This window comes from Vulpes vulpes, chromosome 16, assembly GCF_048418805.1.
Source record: "Vulpes vulpes isolate BD-2025 chromosome 16, VulVul3, whole genome shotgun sequence".
NCBI lineage: Eukaryota > Metazoa > Chordata > Mammalia > Carnivora > Canidae > Vulpes > Vulpes vulpes.
In genome coordinates this window covers 61,979,861-61,999,505 of record NC_132795.1, presented here as the reverse complement: position 1 = coordinate 61,999,505, position 19,645 = coordinate 61,979,861, and the positions used below count along the sequence as shown (strand labels likewise).

Genomic DNA, 19,645 nt, shown 5'->3' with positions numbered 1-19,645 from the left:
TCTTTAAAATTCTCACTATATGTTATATGCTAATTAAATGGCAGGAAGTTGACAAAAACTTGCTATGAAGAACACTGGCCAGACTTTAATATCTACAGTGATAACAGAGGGAGAACAAAAGAAAACAAAATTCTTAAAGCATAGGAATGTTTTAATTTTACTTTTCCTTCAGAGTTCTTTCACTGATATTTCACTGGGCATTTCTGATTCTTACTCAAAAGTCAATAATAACAAATGTAGTGATCTGAAGAGGCATCTGCACCCCAATGTTTATAGCAGCTGTGTCCACAACAGCCAAACAATGGTAAGAGCCCAGATGTCCATTGGCAGTGAATGGATAAAGATGTGGTGTATATGTATGTGTGTGTGTGAGTGTATCTATATACACATGTGTGTGCATACATATATACATATGTGTATATATACATATGTATGTATACACACACATACATAGCATGGAATATTACTCAGCCATCAAAAAAATGAATCTTGTCATTGAAATGACATGGATGGAACTAGACGGTATTATGCTGAGCAAAATAAGTCAGTCAGAGAAAGTCAATTATTACATGATCTTACTCATGTGGAATTATGAAACAAAACAGAAGAGCATAGGGGAAGGGAGAGGAAAACAGAATGGGAAGGAATCAGAGAGGGAGACAAACCATAAGAGACTGCTGATCATAGGAAAAACAAATTGAGGATGGCTGGAGGGGAGGTGGGTGGGGGATCAAGGTAACTGGGTGATGGGCATTAGGAGGGCACATGATGTGACTGGGTGCTATTATGCAACTGATGATGAATCACTGAACTCTACCTCTGAAGCTAAAAATACACTATATATTAATCGAATTTCAGTTTTTAAAAAGTCAATAATAACCTTTATTTTCCTCAGAAAAGAAGTGATAAGAATTGTGAGGTTTAATACTGTGGTCATAGTTTTTTGGTAGTCACTTCCTGGGTGACACAGGATGCTGTTCCTTATTATAGAGATTTTTCCCTCTCCTTCCATTTGTTTGGGATCCAATGTCTACATTTAGAAAGGCCAAAAGGAGGCAGCCCGGGTGGCTCAGCGGTTTAGCACCACCTTTGGCCCAGGGTGTGATCCTGGAGACTGGGGATCGAGTTCCCACGTTGGGCTTCCCCAATGCCTGTGTCTCTGCCTCTCTCTCTCTCTCTCTGTCTCTCATGAATGAATAAATAAAATCTTAAAAAAAAAAAAGCTTAAAGGATTAATATAGGAAAGACAGTATATCTGTCTCTCTAAATCACCTAGCAATGTTTTCCTGTGGGTAAAAGGTTCCTCTTTCTTGACTCATGAACAAGACATCCCAGAAAATAGGATGAAACAGAAAAAGTATACAAAATTCCTCAGCAACTGCAGAATTGATACAAATGACTTTTTGTTCACTGAGATTTAATGAACACAATCTACTCTATTTAAAATCTATTTGGGTCTCAGAAATTAAAAAGTCATGCAAAACTATCAAATTCACTATGTATTCACTATGTAATTCACTATGTAATTCACTATGTAATTCACTATGTATTCAGCAAATGTCGCCCATCTCTATTATCAGTGAAGAATTATTCCTGATAAAAAATATGTAAAAATCCACAAGCACATACCTGGTCCAAAAAAAGTTCTAAATGGATAGTAACAACCTTTGGGTTCATCAGGCAATTCTCCTGGAATGCTATGTAAATGGAGGTAGGTAGAAATCCTGCTAGCCTGAATGGCTACCAAATTACCACCAATACCTGAAACATAAGGAAAAACAAACCAATTATCCTCCTATTTTAAACAACTGTAAAAATTCAACCAAAGGCAAGGCTCTTTGTGTTATATCCTGAGCCAATAAAACAAACAAACAAAAAAGAATTCTTCTGAGATGTTGATTTATTTAATGTTAAGGTACATATTCCAAAGGCATAAAGTCATTGTTATGAAAGACTCATGCATTATTTTTTCAAATCTGACTCATCCAACTGAAAGCTGACCAGACTAAATAATTTTTTTAAATTACTATCATAGTCAAGATATAAAGATAGGTAGCAAGATGTTTAATGCTTATCACCTTAATGAGAGGAAAAATAAGCTTGATTTTTTTTCAAACAGACAAGGCTTGATATTTTTCTTCTTAGGTCACTAAAGAAATTGGTATGAAGGACTGAAAAAAAAAACTCAAGAAAGTCAACTTTCAACCTAGATTATCCTCTCAAATACCTTACAAACCTGTCCTACAAGAAACATGAATTTCTCTTGGCAAAAGGAACATAAAACCAGATGGAAATCTGGAACTACACACAGGAAAGAAGGGTGTTAGAAATGTAAAATATATTAGAAAATAGAGAAGATACCATTTTCTCATTTTTAATCTCCTTAAAAGATAACTGGCCATTGAAAGCAAAAATAATAATGTATATAGGATTTATATCAAAGCAAAATGTATGACAAAAAGGATACATAAGAAAAAGAAGTGAAAATCTAGGTATACTGATATAAGGTGCTTACCCTTTATATAAATGGGCTAGATTATTATTTGAAAGTATACTGTGGTAAAGATATATGATAAGCCCTAGATCAGTAGTTCCCAAAGTATGGTCTGGGGTCCGAAGGTTAGTTCTAGAAATCTTAACCCCTTGCTAGCAGAAGTCTCAGGAGAGGTTCATATTAGCATGATTAAGGCTTTAAGAAATCCTGGAGTAAAGAAATCTATTTGACCTAATACTTCCCAAACTTAATAGACCACAAAACTCACTTATCAAATTATACTATTAATACCTCACTGAACTAGTATTTTGTGAAATCTATTTTTGAAAATGCTACTAGTTCTGAGAGATGTTAATAAGCATTAAAAGATATCTTAGTCACAATATCAACACTGATATGCCCTTACTTTAAACAAAGTGTGTATTTTTGTAACTAATAAAACAGATAAATTAGTAATTTTGAGGGGTGAAAAAGCACAGGCTTCGGAATCAAGCAGATCTGGGTTTATTTTTTATTATTATTATTTTTTAAAAGATTTTATTTATTCTTGAGAGAGAGACAGAGAGAGAGACAGAGAGAGAGAGAGAGAGAGAGGCAGAAGAAGCAGGCCCCATGCATGGAGCCCAACATGGGACTTGACCCAGGGTCTCCAGGATTACACCCCAGGCTGAAGGTGGCGCCAAACCGCTGAGCCACCCGGGCTGCCCCAAGATCTGGGTTTAAATGCTGAGTTACCACTTACTGGGTGTGAGATGATGGGCACATTACTTTCTTATTGTGAGGATGAAATGATATGCATAAAATACCTGCATTATCGGGCACATAGTAGGTACCAACTAGTTAGCAAATGATGATGGTGATGGGTCCTTTAAATAGTACATCCTCTAGCATATCTAAAAATGAAATTCAATTCTCAAAAGCTCCACCTTTTTTGAGGACCATGGAATGGATCTTCTCTATCAATGTTTTTAATGAGTGGAATTTAACATACAGTGAGCTCACTGTGATACCCAACTAAAGAGATTCACTTACTGAGATACAAAAAAGTTTTTACTACCAGGTAATATCATGGCTTCAAAGAGGAGCACTTCGGGGAAGCTCCAGAATCGTTTCTTATGTAAGATGAAGTAACAGAAACACTGATTAAAACCTTACTAATAACAGGGTTGTTATAATACAAATTTTTCACTGAAATGTTGGGCAATACAACTCTCATGGTATTAGTGGATAATATTTATGCTAGTGACTTCATCAACTAATTATCACTGAAGAGGATTTGAACAGGTCGAAGTAAAGCAGTAATTCCAGGCAATGAAAATTAGATCTTTGTAGGGCCACGAAATAAGAATCTGGTTAGAAAGACAAAGGAAAAAGTTGTACACATGTATGTATACATGTATGTATGTATTATGTATGTACACATGTAGAGGGCCATTGAAAGGGAAGCAGAAGAATTCAAACTTGATTTGACAGGCAGGAGGAGTTGAAATTTTATTTTATTTTATTTTATTTTATTTTATTTTATTTATTTATTTATTTATTTATTTTTTTTAAAGAGTGATCTTTTTTTTTTTTAAGATTTTATTTATTTATTCATGAGAAACAGAGAGACAGAGAGGCAGAGACACAAGCAGAGGGAGAAGCAGGCTCCATGCAGGAGCCCGATGTGGGACTTGATCCTGGGTCTCCAGGATCATGCCCTGAGCCAAAGGTGGCATTAAACCACTGAGCCACCCAGGCTGCCCCAGAGTTGAAATTTTAGGTATGAAGTTGGATTTTGGAGAACTTGCCTTCATACAACATATATTATTACATATAAATATACAAAAACAATTTATATTAAATTTGTAGCATACCCTGTGACATGGTTTCCCTCAGGTAGAATTACTTTTTAAATTATATTGGTGTAGGCTATACTAAAATCCAATTTAATGACAGCCAGCCCAAAAGCCAGTATGAGTAGATTAAAATTATCTTATTAAATGGAATTCATACAAAAGCCCGTGTGAACCTAAGTATTATAATTCTCATTTTATAGGTAAGAAAAAAATATAAGGCAGATCTTAAAGGGATTCACAGAGGAGTGACAGATTTTAATGAACTGAATTGACTTAAACAATGTTTAAACCTAGCTAACTCTAATTGATCCACATAAATGGACAGGAACAGTAGCAAAACATGAGATAGCAGATAAACGCAAAGTAAATGATAATCCAGAATCGAAATATCATTATTTTGCCACACTAATCTTAAAAATCAAGTATGTTTCACTCTCAAATATCAAGTAGTAAGAGAAACAGTTCTTTCCAAAAATACGTTGTGCATACTAAGAACAGAGAATGTCATTTCTACCATGAACAAGCTGGGGGTGAAGGGAGAATGGGAGGGGGAGATACACCTCTTAAAATCTGAACCCTAAAATTCCTGGTAGCAACTGAGAGTATATAATGATTTGATACCATTATGAAATGGTATATCTAATTCTTACCATTAATAACTGGTGTATAAACAACAATCCCAACCAAGTTTGGGTCAGATACAGTTGTGTCCAGGATAAGGCCCCCAATGCTGAAAGATAGAAAATCATGTAATTTAGGGAAGAGTAAAGAAATCTACTAATTTGAAGCTGTTCTTTACATACAAAGATCTCTACTTTTAAAAATAAAATTTTAGACATTTAAAAAAAAAGAATACAAAGGAAAAACATTCAAAGTAAAAGTCAATGTTATCAGGAAATGTTGGAAATAAAACATGGAATAAGGCTATAGCCCTACATGTCAGAGCTCTCCTTCTGATCTCCAAGATATGTTCTTTATAAAAAGGAAAAGAATATGTTTTAAGTGCATTAAAATGTCTGGAAGGATATATATGAAATTATTAACAATGTCTATCTCTGGGTGGAGGGACTAACAAAAGATTGTGGGTTACTTTATATCCTTTTCTATTTACTAGTTTTTAAAAACCATGTGCATTTATTGTTCCTATAATTTAAAAAACAGTTTGGTTTTTTAAAGCTCTACACTCAAAAAAAATAAATAAATAAAAAATAAAGCTCTACACTCAATGTGGGGCTTGAACTCACAACTCTGACCCCAAGATCAAGAGTCATACTCTACCAACTGAGCCTGCCAGATCCCCCTAAAAAAATAGTTTTTAAAAGGTTATTTCTTCATATTTGAAATCAACAAAGTATTAGATCATTTTTATTGTGTTAAAACTAGATAGGTGTAGCATCTTATCCCTGGGAAATTAATGAGCTGTAGCCATAGAAAGACCTGATTTTGAGGACAGAGGTCTGGAAAAATAAATAACATACAGTTGCATAGCAGCAAGCCATATACTCTGACTGTCTCTATGGAGCTTGGAGATTTTTCAAGTTTCTAAGACCATTACCAATTGGTTAACTTCAGTTTCTTGGTCTAAGTCCCATAAAACACTGCCAGTCCCTATACCCCATGGGATCCTGTTGTCTAAATCTTCCGGGAAAATGTAATCTACATTACAGAAAAATAAACCCCATGTTATCAGATAGTGGGGTTGACTGTAAAAATATCAGATCAAATGTTCTACCGATATCTGATAGTTAACATCAGGAACTTATTAAATATTATTTTAATTTTTAGCAAAATAAATAAATTGTGGCCTAATATGCCTAAATTACTAGGATGTCTCATTAAAAGTTACACTGTAAAAAAAAAATAAATAAATAAAATAAAATAAAATAAAAGTTACACTGTAAAGTTCCTTTGCAGTATTTTAATAATTTAAGCTCTAATTTAAAAAATTATATATATATATATTTCATAGAAAAACTACTTTTATGTGTCAGAGAATAAATTTCTGTGCCAAAATGCATAGGTTCATGCTGTGAATACAACACGAATACTTGCTAAAACACATCTTATTATGTTTTTATGACCCAGGTAACAAAATATCATAGAAAAATGAGAAAAGACAAAAGAAGAAAACAAAAATCCACTGTACCATCATTCAGAGCTATATTGTTAGCATGCTGGTATATAGCTTCCCAGACATTTTTAAACATCTTTAAAAATAATAACTCACACACACACACACAAAACTCACACGGTAAAGATAGTTCTCTCTTCACTTTTATTACATTTTATCTTTACCAAATAAACATATGTACATTATTTTAAAAGTGAAAGTACAACAGAGCTTATTAAATCATGCCCAGCCCCCATTCCTAGAACCTGTTCTCCACTAGCAATTTTTTTCAACTTCTCTAGCTGTTGTTTCTGGCGTTTAATTCTATATTTCTAAATAATGTGTTTATACTGTGACTTCTTGATTTTAATTTTAGACATTTACCTAATGACCTCCACTGTGACAGATGAGGATTTAATCTCACTTGCACTTTGGATCCTTCATAATTCCCTTTCTCCCCTTAACTTGCCGACTTGGTTATATAATTTTGGGTGAAAAATATTTAAGCTTTACTTTAGGAATTATTCACAACTGAGCCACCAAGTGCATTATTAGATTAACTCACTTTTACTTGTTGCTTTGTCCCATATTTTTCCTAATTTGGGGGGTACTTATTAGTAATTCAGTCTCAACTTTCTAACAAAGTTCACGAAATGCCTCTGAATAGAGTCAAACTCATCAGGTAACTCATCAATTCCATTTTTGTTTCTTAGAAACATTCCTCCTTAAGCCCACTGTCCTCCTGCCAACCTGGATGGTGGCCTGGAGGCCTGCTGCACAGCTGTTCTTCCCTGCATCTTCCCTTCAGTCTCCCCACGCCAGGTCTTGGGCTGTGCACCATGACCAAGTCCCAGCATTTCATAGGACCCTACTGCCTGAATCTTGCAAAAAGCAATCTACATCACAGAAAAATGAACCATACATGTCCTCATGGAGTGGGTTTCCTCATTCCTTTGTCACCTTCTTTCTTGATTTATGTCCTCATTTTGATAGGCCATATCTTCTCTACCAGCTTTTATATGAAAGGGCAAATGGGAAGCAAATTTTCTGAGATCCTGCATGTCTGAAAATTTCTTGATTCCATCCTTACATTAGGTTGATATCACGACCACACTTTATGTTCAAAATAATTTCCCTCAGAATTTTGAAGGAATAACTTTAGGTGTTGCTATTGGACATCAACCAGATTCCCAATGCTTTCTATGTAACTCATCTTTTCTCTCCAGAAGATTTTGGGATTTAGAGGAAGGTCTTCTGATTTGGGTCTCTCCTGGTATTCACTGTACTGAGTATTAGTGGGCCCTTTCAGGCTGGAAGCCCACGGTCTTTGGTTCCAGGGAATTTTCTTACATTATTTCTTTGGTAATTTCTTCTCCTTGTTCTTTGCCTCCAGTTGCCAACCTCTTTGCTATCTGTTCTATTTTCCAGAACAGTTCCTCAGTTCTATCTTCCAACTTTTTAGGGAGAGGGACAAGTAGACTCCAAGGCTGAATGCAGAGTCTGACATGGGGCTGGATCCCAGGACCCCAAGATCATGACCTGAGCTGAAATCAAGAGTCGGTTGCTTAACTGATTCAGCCACCCAGGTGCCTCTATAGAGTCCTAATTCCTAAGGGCTCTTGCTGCTTTTCAATTAGATTTCCTCACTTTTACTTGGTGCTTTGTCCCATATTTTTCCTAATTTGGGGGGTAGTTATTAGTAATTAGGAGCAATCTGTTCCTTATTAGAGCAATCTGTTCATGCCTTATGGATGCCATAGATTCTCTTATTGCACTGAGGACACTGATGAGAGTTTTTTGAGGTCTTTGAACTATCCCTACACTTTCTTTGAGTACCATTTTTCTGCTTTTGTCTTTCATGTTAGAAGCCTTATTCAAATGTCTAGCGACTGCTAGACATTTTTACTGTCCGCTCCTCTGTAAGGGGTTCAGCACAGCACACTGTATATACACAGGCAGAGCTCGTCAGCAGGTGGGCCTCCTAAAGAATGGTCAGGTGGCCACGCAGCTCTTTCATGAAAGGACCCACAAGGGTCAGTAACCACAATTTTTTCTTTTGTGCTGATAAGTTTCCCCAGAAAGGAATTATTCTGATTTTTTGCCTGGGGGTAGAGGCTTGACTGCCAGCATTCCATGAGCAAAGAAAAGGAAGTGGGGTAGGGTTTTCACTGTTTAGCATCTAAATTTTCACTTAATCTTTTTTTTGTTTAATTTTCACTTAATCTTATTTTTCAGACAGTGTGTAATCCACACCCTCATATGTGCAGGTGTTTCTTTTCTTTTTTTTTAAAGATGTGCAGGTGTTCTAAATCCATGGCCTCTCTGATTTGGTCTCTCCAGAGTTAAATCATGTCTTCTGCCAAGGTGGGAGGGAGCAGTCACTCGGGTGGTTAAGCTGAAGAAGGGCTTTTGGGATCTAATTGATTCTTACATAAACTTTCAACCACTCTTCTTCATTGTAGCTCTGAGAAATATTTAGTGCGCATCTAATTACTCCACCTTTCTGGGTTTCTGAGGCTCAGATCTCAGATTGGTTTGCTTCTGATGGGTGTCCCTTGGCCTGCAGGAGGTTAGATTTTAGCTTTTTCCATTCTGCTAGTTCAGTTAAAAATCATCCATCTGGTTTCTACTTTATTAATTTTGTTTAATCTCACACCTGCTGTCCTCTCTGCTCCCCTTCTGTCTTTGTGGTTTTATGGCTTTTCTGTTCTATTACTGTCATTTTAGTAGTTTCGGGAAGGAATAAGATAAATGTGTGTCAATACACCATGTTTAACAGGAAATTCATACTCTTTTCTAGCTGCTTGCTCCTTTCACCAAATGTACTGTGAACATTTTTCCACATCAATAAAAATGTTGCAATGTTGTTTTTAGTGGCTAATGTTCTATTTTGTGACTACACTACAATTTATTTGATCAATACCTGGTTGCTAGACCTCTAAGGTGGTCTCTTTTTTGTTGTTAAAAATTCCACTGTGATGAGGATTCTTACAACTTCGCTATATAAAATAATTAACCCAAGAAATAAAAACAGGCTGCTGTTTTATTTTTTGTTTGTTTGTTTTTGCTGTTTTAATATATACACGCATAAAGGCATAAAGAACACATGCACACACATTTTAATACTAACCTACTTATAACCATAGCTGTTATGACAGGCTCCCAGCCCGAGTGGAGAACTGTTCTTGTGGCTGGATGTTTAGCAGCTATTATAATCCAGATAGGAGTTAGAGCCAAGAAAAAGACACCAACTAACGGAGAAATGTAGTAATAGTTGTCTAAAATTAAAAAAGAGACAACATTTCAATCTATCTTCTAATCATGTAGCAACTGTAGACATTAAAGTAAAAGTTTCCCAAGAGATAGGATGTTATCCAACATATTCACATGCTATATATTTTCTCTGAACTTCACACAAATTTAAAACTGTAGGTAAGAGATGCTCAGGGGTTTAGTGCCTGCCTTTGGCCCAGGGCGTGATCCTGGGGTCCCGGGATAGAGTCCCATATCAGGCTCCCTGTATGGAGCCTGCTTCTCCCTCTGCCTGTGTCTCTGCCTCTCTCTCTCTCTCTCTCTCTCTCTTTCTCTCTGTGTCTTATATGAATAAATAAATATTTTTTAAAAATTAAAAAAATAAAACTGTAGATAAGGTCAAAACATTAATAACGTAACTGAAAATGAATACATTAATTCAATGGACATTTATTGAAGTAGTTATCTGAACTGGATGAGAATAGCAAATAACAACAGTAAGGACAACAACAGTAAAAAAAAAAAAAAAAAAAGCCAACATTTATTTGGCTATTATTTACCAAGTACTACGCTAAATGCTTTCTTGGCATCATCTCATGTGACTGTCCTCACAAGTATGAGGTACAAACTGCCATTTCTATTTTATGAAGAAACCAATGCTTAGGAGCTTAAGAACACAGCTAAGAAATAGCAAGAGTTGATAGAAGATGGCATCTGATACCAAAGTTAGTAAACTCTTAACTCTAAAATCAAATGGGATATTTTTACCCACAAAGATCTTATAGTACAAGCATTCCAAGCAATACTGGCCAATCAATTGATAATAGATATGCCCCCAATACTAAAGAGTGTTCCAAGCTCCAAAATAAAATAGAAAAACTAAGCTTAATAAAGGTAAACACTTTTCTTCACTGCTGAACTTCTCAGAACCCTTAAGATGCTAAGATAGAATACAGTACACTATGTTTAATCACAGTTTGGCCAGACCACCTAGTTTCACATCTCAGTGTTACAACCTCCGTTGGACAAGAAATTTGCCTTCTATAAATTTCAATTTTCTTATCAAATGACTACAATAATAGTATCTATTTCATGGGGTTATTATGAGTCTTAAGAGAATTAGTACATGTAAGTAGAATAGTGCCCAGACACCTAGCTAATATTTATCGAACACTTACCATTGTCATAATTATCATGGCCATTATCATTAACATCTTGCTATTTGGAACACTGAAATAGCAGATTGCCAGGACTTTGTTATAACCCCTTTGTGGTAAACTGTCTTGATCACATTATTCATTCTCTCTCCATTCTTGTTATGTTTTACTATGGAGTGAATATATTTCTCTGCCACATTGGCTTTGGACTTAGCTATTTGTCTTGCTTTGTAGACATGCTGCATGTCACCTCTGAACAAAATTTTAAGTGTTTTCAGAAATGATTAGAATAGATAGAGATATGTGGGTAGATATCAACTGTCTTCAGACAGTAGACAACAAACATTGCAAGACTGTGATCCCTGAGAGAAGGGAAAGAAGTTTTTTGACTGAAGGCACATCGGAGACCACAGCTCAGGAAGGGAAAACTCCAGCAGAGTGAGGCTAGGGCAGCTAGAATTTATAGGATAAAATACTGGAGAAAAGGAAGCTCTCAGAGAAAGAGCTTGTGAATAGAATCCTACACCATGCATGTACAGGGTGAACTCCACAATGCTAGGCCAAGAATAACTGGGGAGCTGTTAAGATGAACATTTCTCAGAGTTTACAAATGACTGGAAGTCATTCAAGAGTCAATCCTGGAGAGAGGAGAGGCCTCTTTAAACATTGAGAACATTTAGTCATGACATGAGAAGGGTCACATCTTAGTAGGAGGACCCGTCCTAGAATAAAGTCTACTCAAGGCTGGCGCCAATAAAGCTTGAAACCAAGGCTTGTAAGGCTCTAACTAATCTACAATTAACTGCCTACAAGAACAAAGTCAAACATTTTGTAAAGAAAAACAAAACAACTGAACACTTAATGTTATTATGTTCACAATGTCTAGCATCCAACCATAAATTATTTTGAAGGGTCTGGAATAATATTTAGTCACATTTACAGACTTTTGTTAAATACCGTGAGATATTCTACTGACCTTAGACATTTCTCATGTCTCTCAAAAGTTTCCAAGTACTTAGGATAATCTTTATAAATTAAAAAAATTAAATGTACAAATACGGCAAGTCTTTAAGTTTTTTACAAATATTCATATAATGCATACAATTTTCGAATATTTATATTTAAAAATTATAAAAATAAGTCAATTAATTAATGACAAATTTAAGATAAGATTAGAAAGACTGACACATTTCTCTGACAGGCTAAGTTACAAGTATATTTAAAAATATATATTTTGCCTCTTTAGCATAAAACCATTAATACCATGAATTTGATTCTCCAACATTTTTAAACTTAATTCTAAATATCCCCAATGGTAAAAGTTGCCTATCCCTTCTTGAAATAGTAACACCATCCCAAAACATTTTTGGTAATATCATTTTAACTGATCAAGGTTTTATTATTATTAGAGATTTCAGCGAGGACATTCCTGGATTCTTTTCAATGATTCTAATACTTATCATGTATAGTAGGGGTCTCATAACTTAAAAACAGAGTTGATCTTACAATCCTTGTAGCTTATAGTCTTAAAGATATAAGTAAAATGTTACCAAATTTTTCTGGCACCTCACAAAATTCTTCAATCCTTGTGCAGAATCTTATCTTTGATTGAACTTTGTATTTCCTCATCTTAAGATATTTAAAGATCTCTCACCTATGACTAAAGATGTTTGAACTAGATAAAAACTCAATTTTTTTCCCTATTAGGTAGGAACAATTACTATAATTAAAGTAATATCCAACCAGATTTTCTAATGGTTTTATCTAGATCACATCTTCAAAATAATTATGCTAACAAAATCTATTTAAACATTTTCCTCCATTTAAAGGGATATGACTAATATGATACATAGTGTCACTTTCTCCATGAATTTTATAGAAGATTGATAAAAAAAAATCTTTATTGAATAGATTCCCAGCTTTCTTCTTAAAATATTAGATAAGGATAAATAACATCCCAATTAGGAGGCAATTCTTACCTCCTAATACAACTAAGGTTGCTAACAATCTCTTTATAGGACCAAACAGAAAACTAAAGGCAAACTCCACTAAACACAAATGGAAAGAACTATTCTGCTAGGTCAGACATTTATTTCAGTACTTCGTTTTCAGATCAAAAGAGGAGCATCCAACTGAGCTTTTAAGTTATCCTCAACATTAATCTCTGGAAGGATATCTGAAGTGGAAAGAAGCACCTACCACCCCTACTTCAGAATCACCGCTTAAACTTTCAAAGTGGGAGAAAATTTTCTCAGTAAATAAACTAAACATAATGAGTGGGTAATTCCTCAGAAAGTTAAACAGTTATCATCATATGACCCAGCAATTCCACTGCTAGGTAAATACTAAGAGAACTGAAAAGATATGTTCATACAAAAATGTGTACTAGCGTGTTCATAGGAGCATTTTTTATAATAGCCAAAAAGTGGAAGCAACCCAAATTTCCATGAAATGGTAACTGGATAAACAAAATGTGATATATTCATAAATGGAATGCTATTCAGTACTGATTCATGCTGCAATACAGATGAAACTTAAAAACATACTAATTGAAAGAAGCTGGACATAAAACGTCATATATTGAATGATTCCATTTTTTTGAAATGTCTAGATCAGGTAAACCCATAGAAAGTAGACTACTGGTTGAAGGATCTGGGCAAAGGGTAGTAGAATGGGGAGTGAGAGCTAAAAGTTTCTTTTAGGGGTAATGAAAATGTTCTGGAATTATATAATAGGTTATACGATCTTATGAATGCACTAAAAACCACTGAATTGTACACTTTAAAAACTTTTCTTTTAAGATTTTATTTATTTGTCAGAGAGAAAGAGAGAGAGCACGAGCAGGGGGAGTGGCAGGTAGAAGGAGAAGCAGGTTCCCCTCTGAGCAAGGAGCTCAATGCAGGACTCAATTCCAGGACCCTGAGATCATGACCCAAGCTAAAGGCAGACGCTCAACTGACTGAGCCACCCAGGTGTCCTGAATTATATACTTTTTAAAGGTGAATTGTGTCACATGTGAATTGTACCTCAATTTTTAAAAATTCTAACAATGGAAAAGTCTTTTTCATTGTTTAATAGTCTTTTAAAATCTTCATGTCCAAAAAACAAAGGAAAAATATATACAAATATACATACATAGATATAGAGAGAGACGGAGAGAGAAAGAATAACAGACAAAAAGCAAATGGGGTAAAATGTTAACATTAAATGGTTTAAAAACTCAGGGTGACTATGTTAAAAATAAAAATTTCTAAAATCAATTTACCATAAATGCATTGTATCTCAACTTCCTGCCAAATCTAATATGCCCGTTCCTACCAAATTATGATTGTATAGGACCCTCTTATCTTTTTCCTGGTTGACAGCTAACCCAATTCTGATGGCAAAGGAAAAATTACAAATATTGGAAAAGGGAAGATTCTAAAACATTTCTCTTTGTAGGATATATTGGTGCTTTATAGATGTCATAAAATTAAATAATTACTTTTAGAAAACCACTAATGACACAATCGGCAAGAGAAAATAGTTGATTAGAAGCTAACCATGGGGCAGCCCGGGTGGCTCAGTGGTTTAGTGCCTGCCCTTGGCCCAGGGCATGATCCTGGAGACCTGGAATCGAGTCCCATGTCGGGCTCCCTGCATGGAGCCGGCTTCTCCCTCTGCCTGTGTCTCTGCCTCTCTCTCTCTCTCTCTCTCTGTGTGTGTGTGTGTGTGTGTGTCTCTCATGAATAAATAAAATCTTAAAAAAAATTTTTTTTAAAAAAGCCAACCATGAACTTATGTACTAATATCAAAATCTAAAATAATGTCTTCCGGAATCCCTGGGTGGTGCAGCGGTTTGGCGCCTGCCTTTGGCCCAGGGCACGATCCTGGAGACCCGGGATCGAATCCCACATCAGGCTCCCGGTGCATGGAGCCTGCTTCTCCCTCTGCCTGTGTCTCTGCCTCTCTCTCTCTCTCTGTGACTATCATAAATAAATAAAAAATAAATAAAGGAACAAAATTTTAAAAAAATAATGTCTTCCTTAGAAATGAAATACATTTAAATGATCCTAGTCAAAAGAATATTTTGTATTAATTTCTGAGTATATCACCATGGGTATTGTAGTAGGCTGAATAATGAACCTCAAATACATCCATATCCTAATCCCTAGACCCTGTGAATAATTACCTTATATAATAAAAGAAACTTTGCAAATGTGAGTAAGTCAAGTATTTTGAAATGCGGAGGTTATTCTGGATTATTAGGGTGAATTTGAAATGTATTCACAGGTGTACTCCCAGCCAGAACTTAGAGGGAGATCTGACTCCAGAAGAGTAGGCAATGTGACCATAGAGGTAGAGATTGAGTAATGCAGCTGTAAGCCAAAGAATGTTGGCAGCCACCAGATGAAAGAGGTAAGGAATACATTTTCCCCTAAAAACCTCCAGAAAAGGCCAGCCCAGCTAACACATTGATTTTAGCCCTGTATAAGTCATTTTAGACTTTGGCCTTCAGAATTATAAGAAAACTTATTTCTGCTGTTTTAAGACACAGAATTTGTGGTAATTTGTTACAACAGCAAGAGGAAATGAATGCCCCTACACATGTACAGGGGTGCCTGGGTGGCTCAGTGGTTGAGTGTCTGCCTTCATCTCAGGGCATGATCCTGGCGTCGCAGGGCAAAGTCCTGCATGGGGCTCCCTGCAGGAAGCCTGCTTCTTCCTCTGCCCGTGTCTCTGCCTCTGTGTGTCTCTCATGAATAAATAAAATCTTTAAAAATGAAAAAAGAGGGATCCCTGGGTGGCGCAGCGGGTTAGCGCCTGCCTTTGGCCCAGGGCGCGATCCTGGAGACCCGGGATCGAATCCCACGTCGGGCTCCCAGTGCATGGAGCCTGCTTCTCCCTCTGCCTATGTCTCTGCCTATGTCTCTCTCTCTCTCTCTCTCTGTGACTATCATAAATAAATAAAAATTTTTTTAAAAATTAAAAAAGAATACACTTTTACAGATAGAGCTTTGCAGAATTTTAAGCCTAAGAAATGTACACATATATTAGTATTGATTCTGTGACATACGTAAACTACAGAAAAGGATGAACACAGCTAAAGTGGTTCAAATTGCTATGATTCCACTTAACTGTCAAACATAACAGCCATCTTTTTGATTCATGGCTTGCACCTTTTATTAGATTGTTGGTAGCATTTTACAACAATTGTTACATAATTTCATTAACAACATGTATTATTCTTACCTTAAATTCTTTTGAAATATGTAGCTCCTGTGAGTGACATTTGTTTCTGGGTGAGCAACAAAGCAAGGGGCACGGTAATTTGTCAAATTTTTAAGTGCCTTCCATTATAACTATCAGAATTTTCTCACTAAATTGAATTCCAGGAATCACTGTAAGCTAAGATGGTGAATGCTGAAAATCTCTGAAGAGTGACATGAGAGATAAATTTAGATTCTACTCATATCACCGCTCATATACAGGCAGTGATATTATAAAATGCCCTGTAAATAACCTGGCATCCCTGTTAGTTTCCACAGACTGAAGCAACCTAAGGCTGATCGTGTTTGCTCTTATGGCTTCAACTAAGCCATTTTTTAAAAGTTAACCTTGAAGAATGAGAAATCAATCCACATTTTGCTTCTCGGATCTTGCTTAAAAAGAGAAAAGCTGACAGTTTTTCAAATCAATAAAATCATGTACATACCAGAATTAAATAGCCATGCAGTGATAAATAATTTAAAAAGAGTTTTTTAAATCCTCTTAAAAGTATGCAAACAAGAAGAAAGGGCAGCAACCATTATGTATACATGTAGTTCGGTTACTGGCCTAACTTTATCCTTTTAATAGGTTTTAAAGATTACTAATTACTGTATAAATGAATAAATACCTTTGTATTTTCTTGGCAAGTCATACCAAAGCATATCATAGTCCAGAGCTTAGATTACTTACTAAACGAACTTTTTATTTTTGCTTTTTTTAAAATGAATGTTTTCAGTTTTGTTTTAAAGACTTTATATATTTATTTGAGACAGAGAGAGAATGAGGGAAAGGCAAGGGCAGAAGGAGAAGGAGAGGGAGAAGCAGACTCCTTGCTGAGCATGGAGCCCCAACACAGGGCTTGATCCCAGGACCCTGGAATCATGACCTGAGCCAAAGGTAGATGCTTAAACAATTGAGCCACCCAGGTGCCCCTCTATTTTCCCTTCTATTTTAAGACCTTTCTTAGCCATATGATGCCAATTTAATTTTTCTGTAGGGAGGCTAATCCTCTGATATTTTTTGCTAACATAAGATACTCTTCCAATATTTCCATTATATTGTGTCCTCATTGAAAGGTTAATTTTTTGTTATAATTTATTCTGTTATTGGACAAAGAATAAGGCAAAATGATTCAGAAAAATATCTATCTTCTATTTCCATGTGTGTACGACTTCCTGAATAACTTCTATTCACACTAACTGGATAGCTTTCAAAAAAAGCATTTCACCAAGTGTTATTTATTTAACATCCACTATGTATATGGCCCTATGGAATGCTGATAGATACATGGATAGATAGATACATAGATAGATATTTACATTAATTTTAAAAACACACAATTTTGTCCTCAGCAGCTTATACCTTCATAAAGAAAGGTACTACATTTACACAAAAAAACTATAATGATCAGTAAAATGTAAAGAACAAGAAAAGTATCAGTGAAGTACTATAGGAATCCAGAGGAGGAAAAGATCAATTAACAGGGAAACATGAATTTAGCATTGAAAATGAGGCCTCAGGGCAGCCCCAGTGGCACAGCGGTTTAGCGCCGCCTGCAGCCCAGGGCGTGATCCTGGAGACCCTGGATCGAGTCCCACGTCAGGCTCTCTGTATGGAGCCTGCTTCCCTCTGCCTGTGTCTCTATGAATAAATAAATAAAATATTAAAAAAAAAAAAAGAAAGAAAAAAGAAAATGAGGCCTCAGACTGGCCTTAATAAAAGGGAAGGGAATAACAGAAGGAAGAAAAGAGAAGAATCATGGCTGATGTATGAGAATCAGTAACTGGGTGAGTCTGGCTAAAGTACAAAAAAGAGAGGAGCAGGAGGGTCTTGGAAGATAAATTTCTGCCGACTCCTAGAGGCCTAAACTCGAGGCTAAAATTTTAACTTTGTTAACTGAGGAACAAAGACATAGGTAACTACACAAAATAAAGTCAATAGTAATAAGCAAAGCTCTGGGCTTGTTTTGTCTTTTTTGTGGAGAACTGGTGAGGTGAAAAGGGGAAAAATCCTGTATTTACTTCAGATATCAGAAATCAGCAAATTTTATCAGGACCATAAGAAAAACACATTGAACATAGAGTGAGCTTTGGTACATGCATCAAAACTAACAAGACAAGAGGGGAGCTGTTCCAAGTCATTTCTAAGTATCCAAAACTCTAGGGGGAAGAGTTAAGAAAAACTATTCTCAATGTCCAATTCTTTGGGAGCCATATAATACACAGCCTCCATTTGTAACAGAAGCCTACAGCCTCCATGAAATCCTCTTATCTCTAAAGACTGCTTTCAGTCTTCAACATAAGGTTTTCCACATAGTTCAGGAATTAAACTTTGTTTCCAAGAGCTAGGTAGCACAGCAGGATGAATGGGGTCTCAGAATTCAAATGTGCCTGTTCCTAACCTTTATATTTAGACTACCACTAACACTGTGCTGATCTTATGAGGCCCCCTAGTGTTCACAACATAGAATGTTATAATCCAACACTAACCCCAAGAAAACCCTTCAGTGTAAATCAACTATAATTTAAAATAATAATAATAATAATAATAATAATAATAATAATAATATTTTTTAACTAACACACATTATTTTCCCCAGAAGTTGATTTATCTTCTGGAATCTCAATACTGAGCCTATATCATTATAACAATTGTCATATTTATTAGGATAACATTCTTCAATGGCATTCTCTTTCTTACTTTCTTATTACTAGAACTTCAACTGAGGAGACACCCGTAGTGCTATTTAACAAGCAACTGAGCAATATGTTACAAATGACTTCATGGTAATTTGAATACCCAAGTTTGCAAATAATATGCCCTTCCTGATTATGTATGTAAGGCAACCCATTCAGAACCACTACCAACCTTGCAGTCCCATCCCCACCCCACCCTCAATGTTCCTGGCAAGACCCATAGAATAATAATAGGTAGAAACCCTTCACCCTCTTCTTTCCCCTTCATTTCTCTCCACTCCTCCTCACAGGGGAGAGACTTGTCTACTTGATAAGACTAGGGAAAGAGGCACTAACCATGCCTAACTCATTCCCTTTGTCTTTTGGGATCCAGCCTATTGATGACAGTCTCCCTTCCTCAACACAGGTAGCAGCCCATTTCTATGGGGAGATGAGGCCTACAAGTCATCCAGCTGCCTGCCTGAGTGGGTGAATTAATTAATAGAGTAGGAGAAAAGTATTAAGTCACATTCTCTAATACTAGCCATATTTCAATCCCTGACTTCAGTATGAATTTCTAAATTGTATAAGAGAGGGGAAAAGTATGAACCAGTTACCACCCCAACAATAAATTAAAGCAGATTATCCCCTTACTGATATAACTCATTTTCTGTGCCTTATTTGACTGGAAGAGAAAAGAATCAAACATTACCCTGAATATACTCGTACATACAGCTTTCCTTGTATATTTCACAACAATGAAAACCCAAAATCACTATGAACAAGATCTTATTACATTTAGGCCATTAATCATTTATTGTCTTCTACCTTGCTTCAAGTGGACATATCTTATTTCTAAATGAGAACAA

At 35.8% G+C, this 19,645-nt stretch overlaps 1 protein-coding gene across 11 annotated transcripts in view; it reads right to left on the bottom strand.

The window, feature by feature from the left end:
- SLC41A2 (solute carrier family 41 member 2) overlaps positions 1–19,645 on the bottom strand; it is a 127,701-nt gene that overhangs the window by 41,861 nt on the left and 66,195 nt on the right. For all 11 annotated transcript variants that reach the window (XR_011997972.1, XR_011997971.1, XR_011997973.1 and 8 more), the window contains 3 exons: positions 9,573–9,720; positions 4,983–5,062; positions 1,630–1,761 (listed from right to left, as the gene is read on the bottom strand). Coding sequence is in view for 8 of the 11 variants with exons in the window: in XM_072742451.1 (XP_072598552.1) it covers positions 1,630–1,761; positions 4,983–5,062; positions 9,573–9,720 (360 nt within the window). In the remaining 3 variants the exon portion in view is untranslated. The remainder of the gene's footprint in view (positions 1–1,629; positions 1,762–4,982; positions 5,063–9,572; positions 9,721–19,645) is intronic.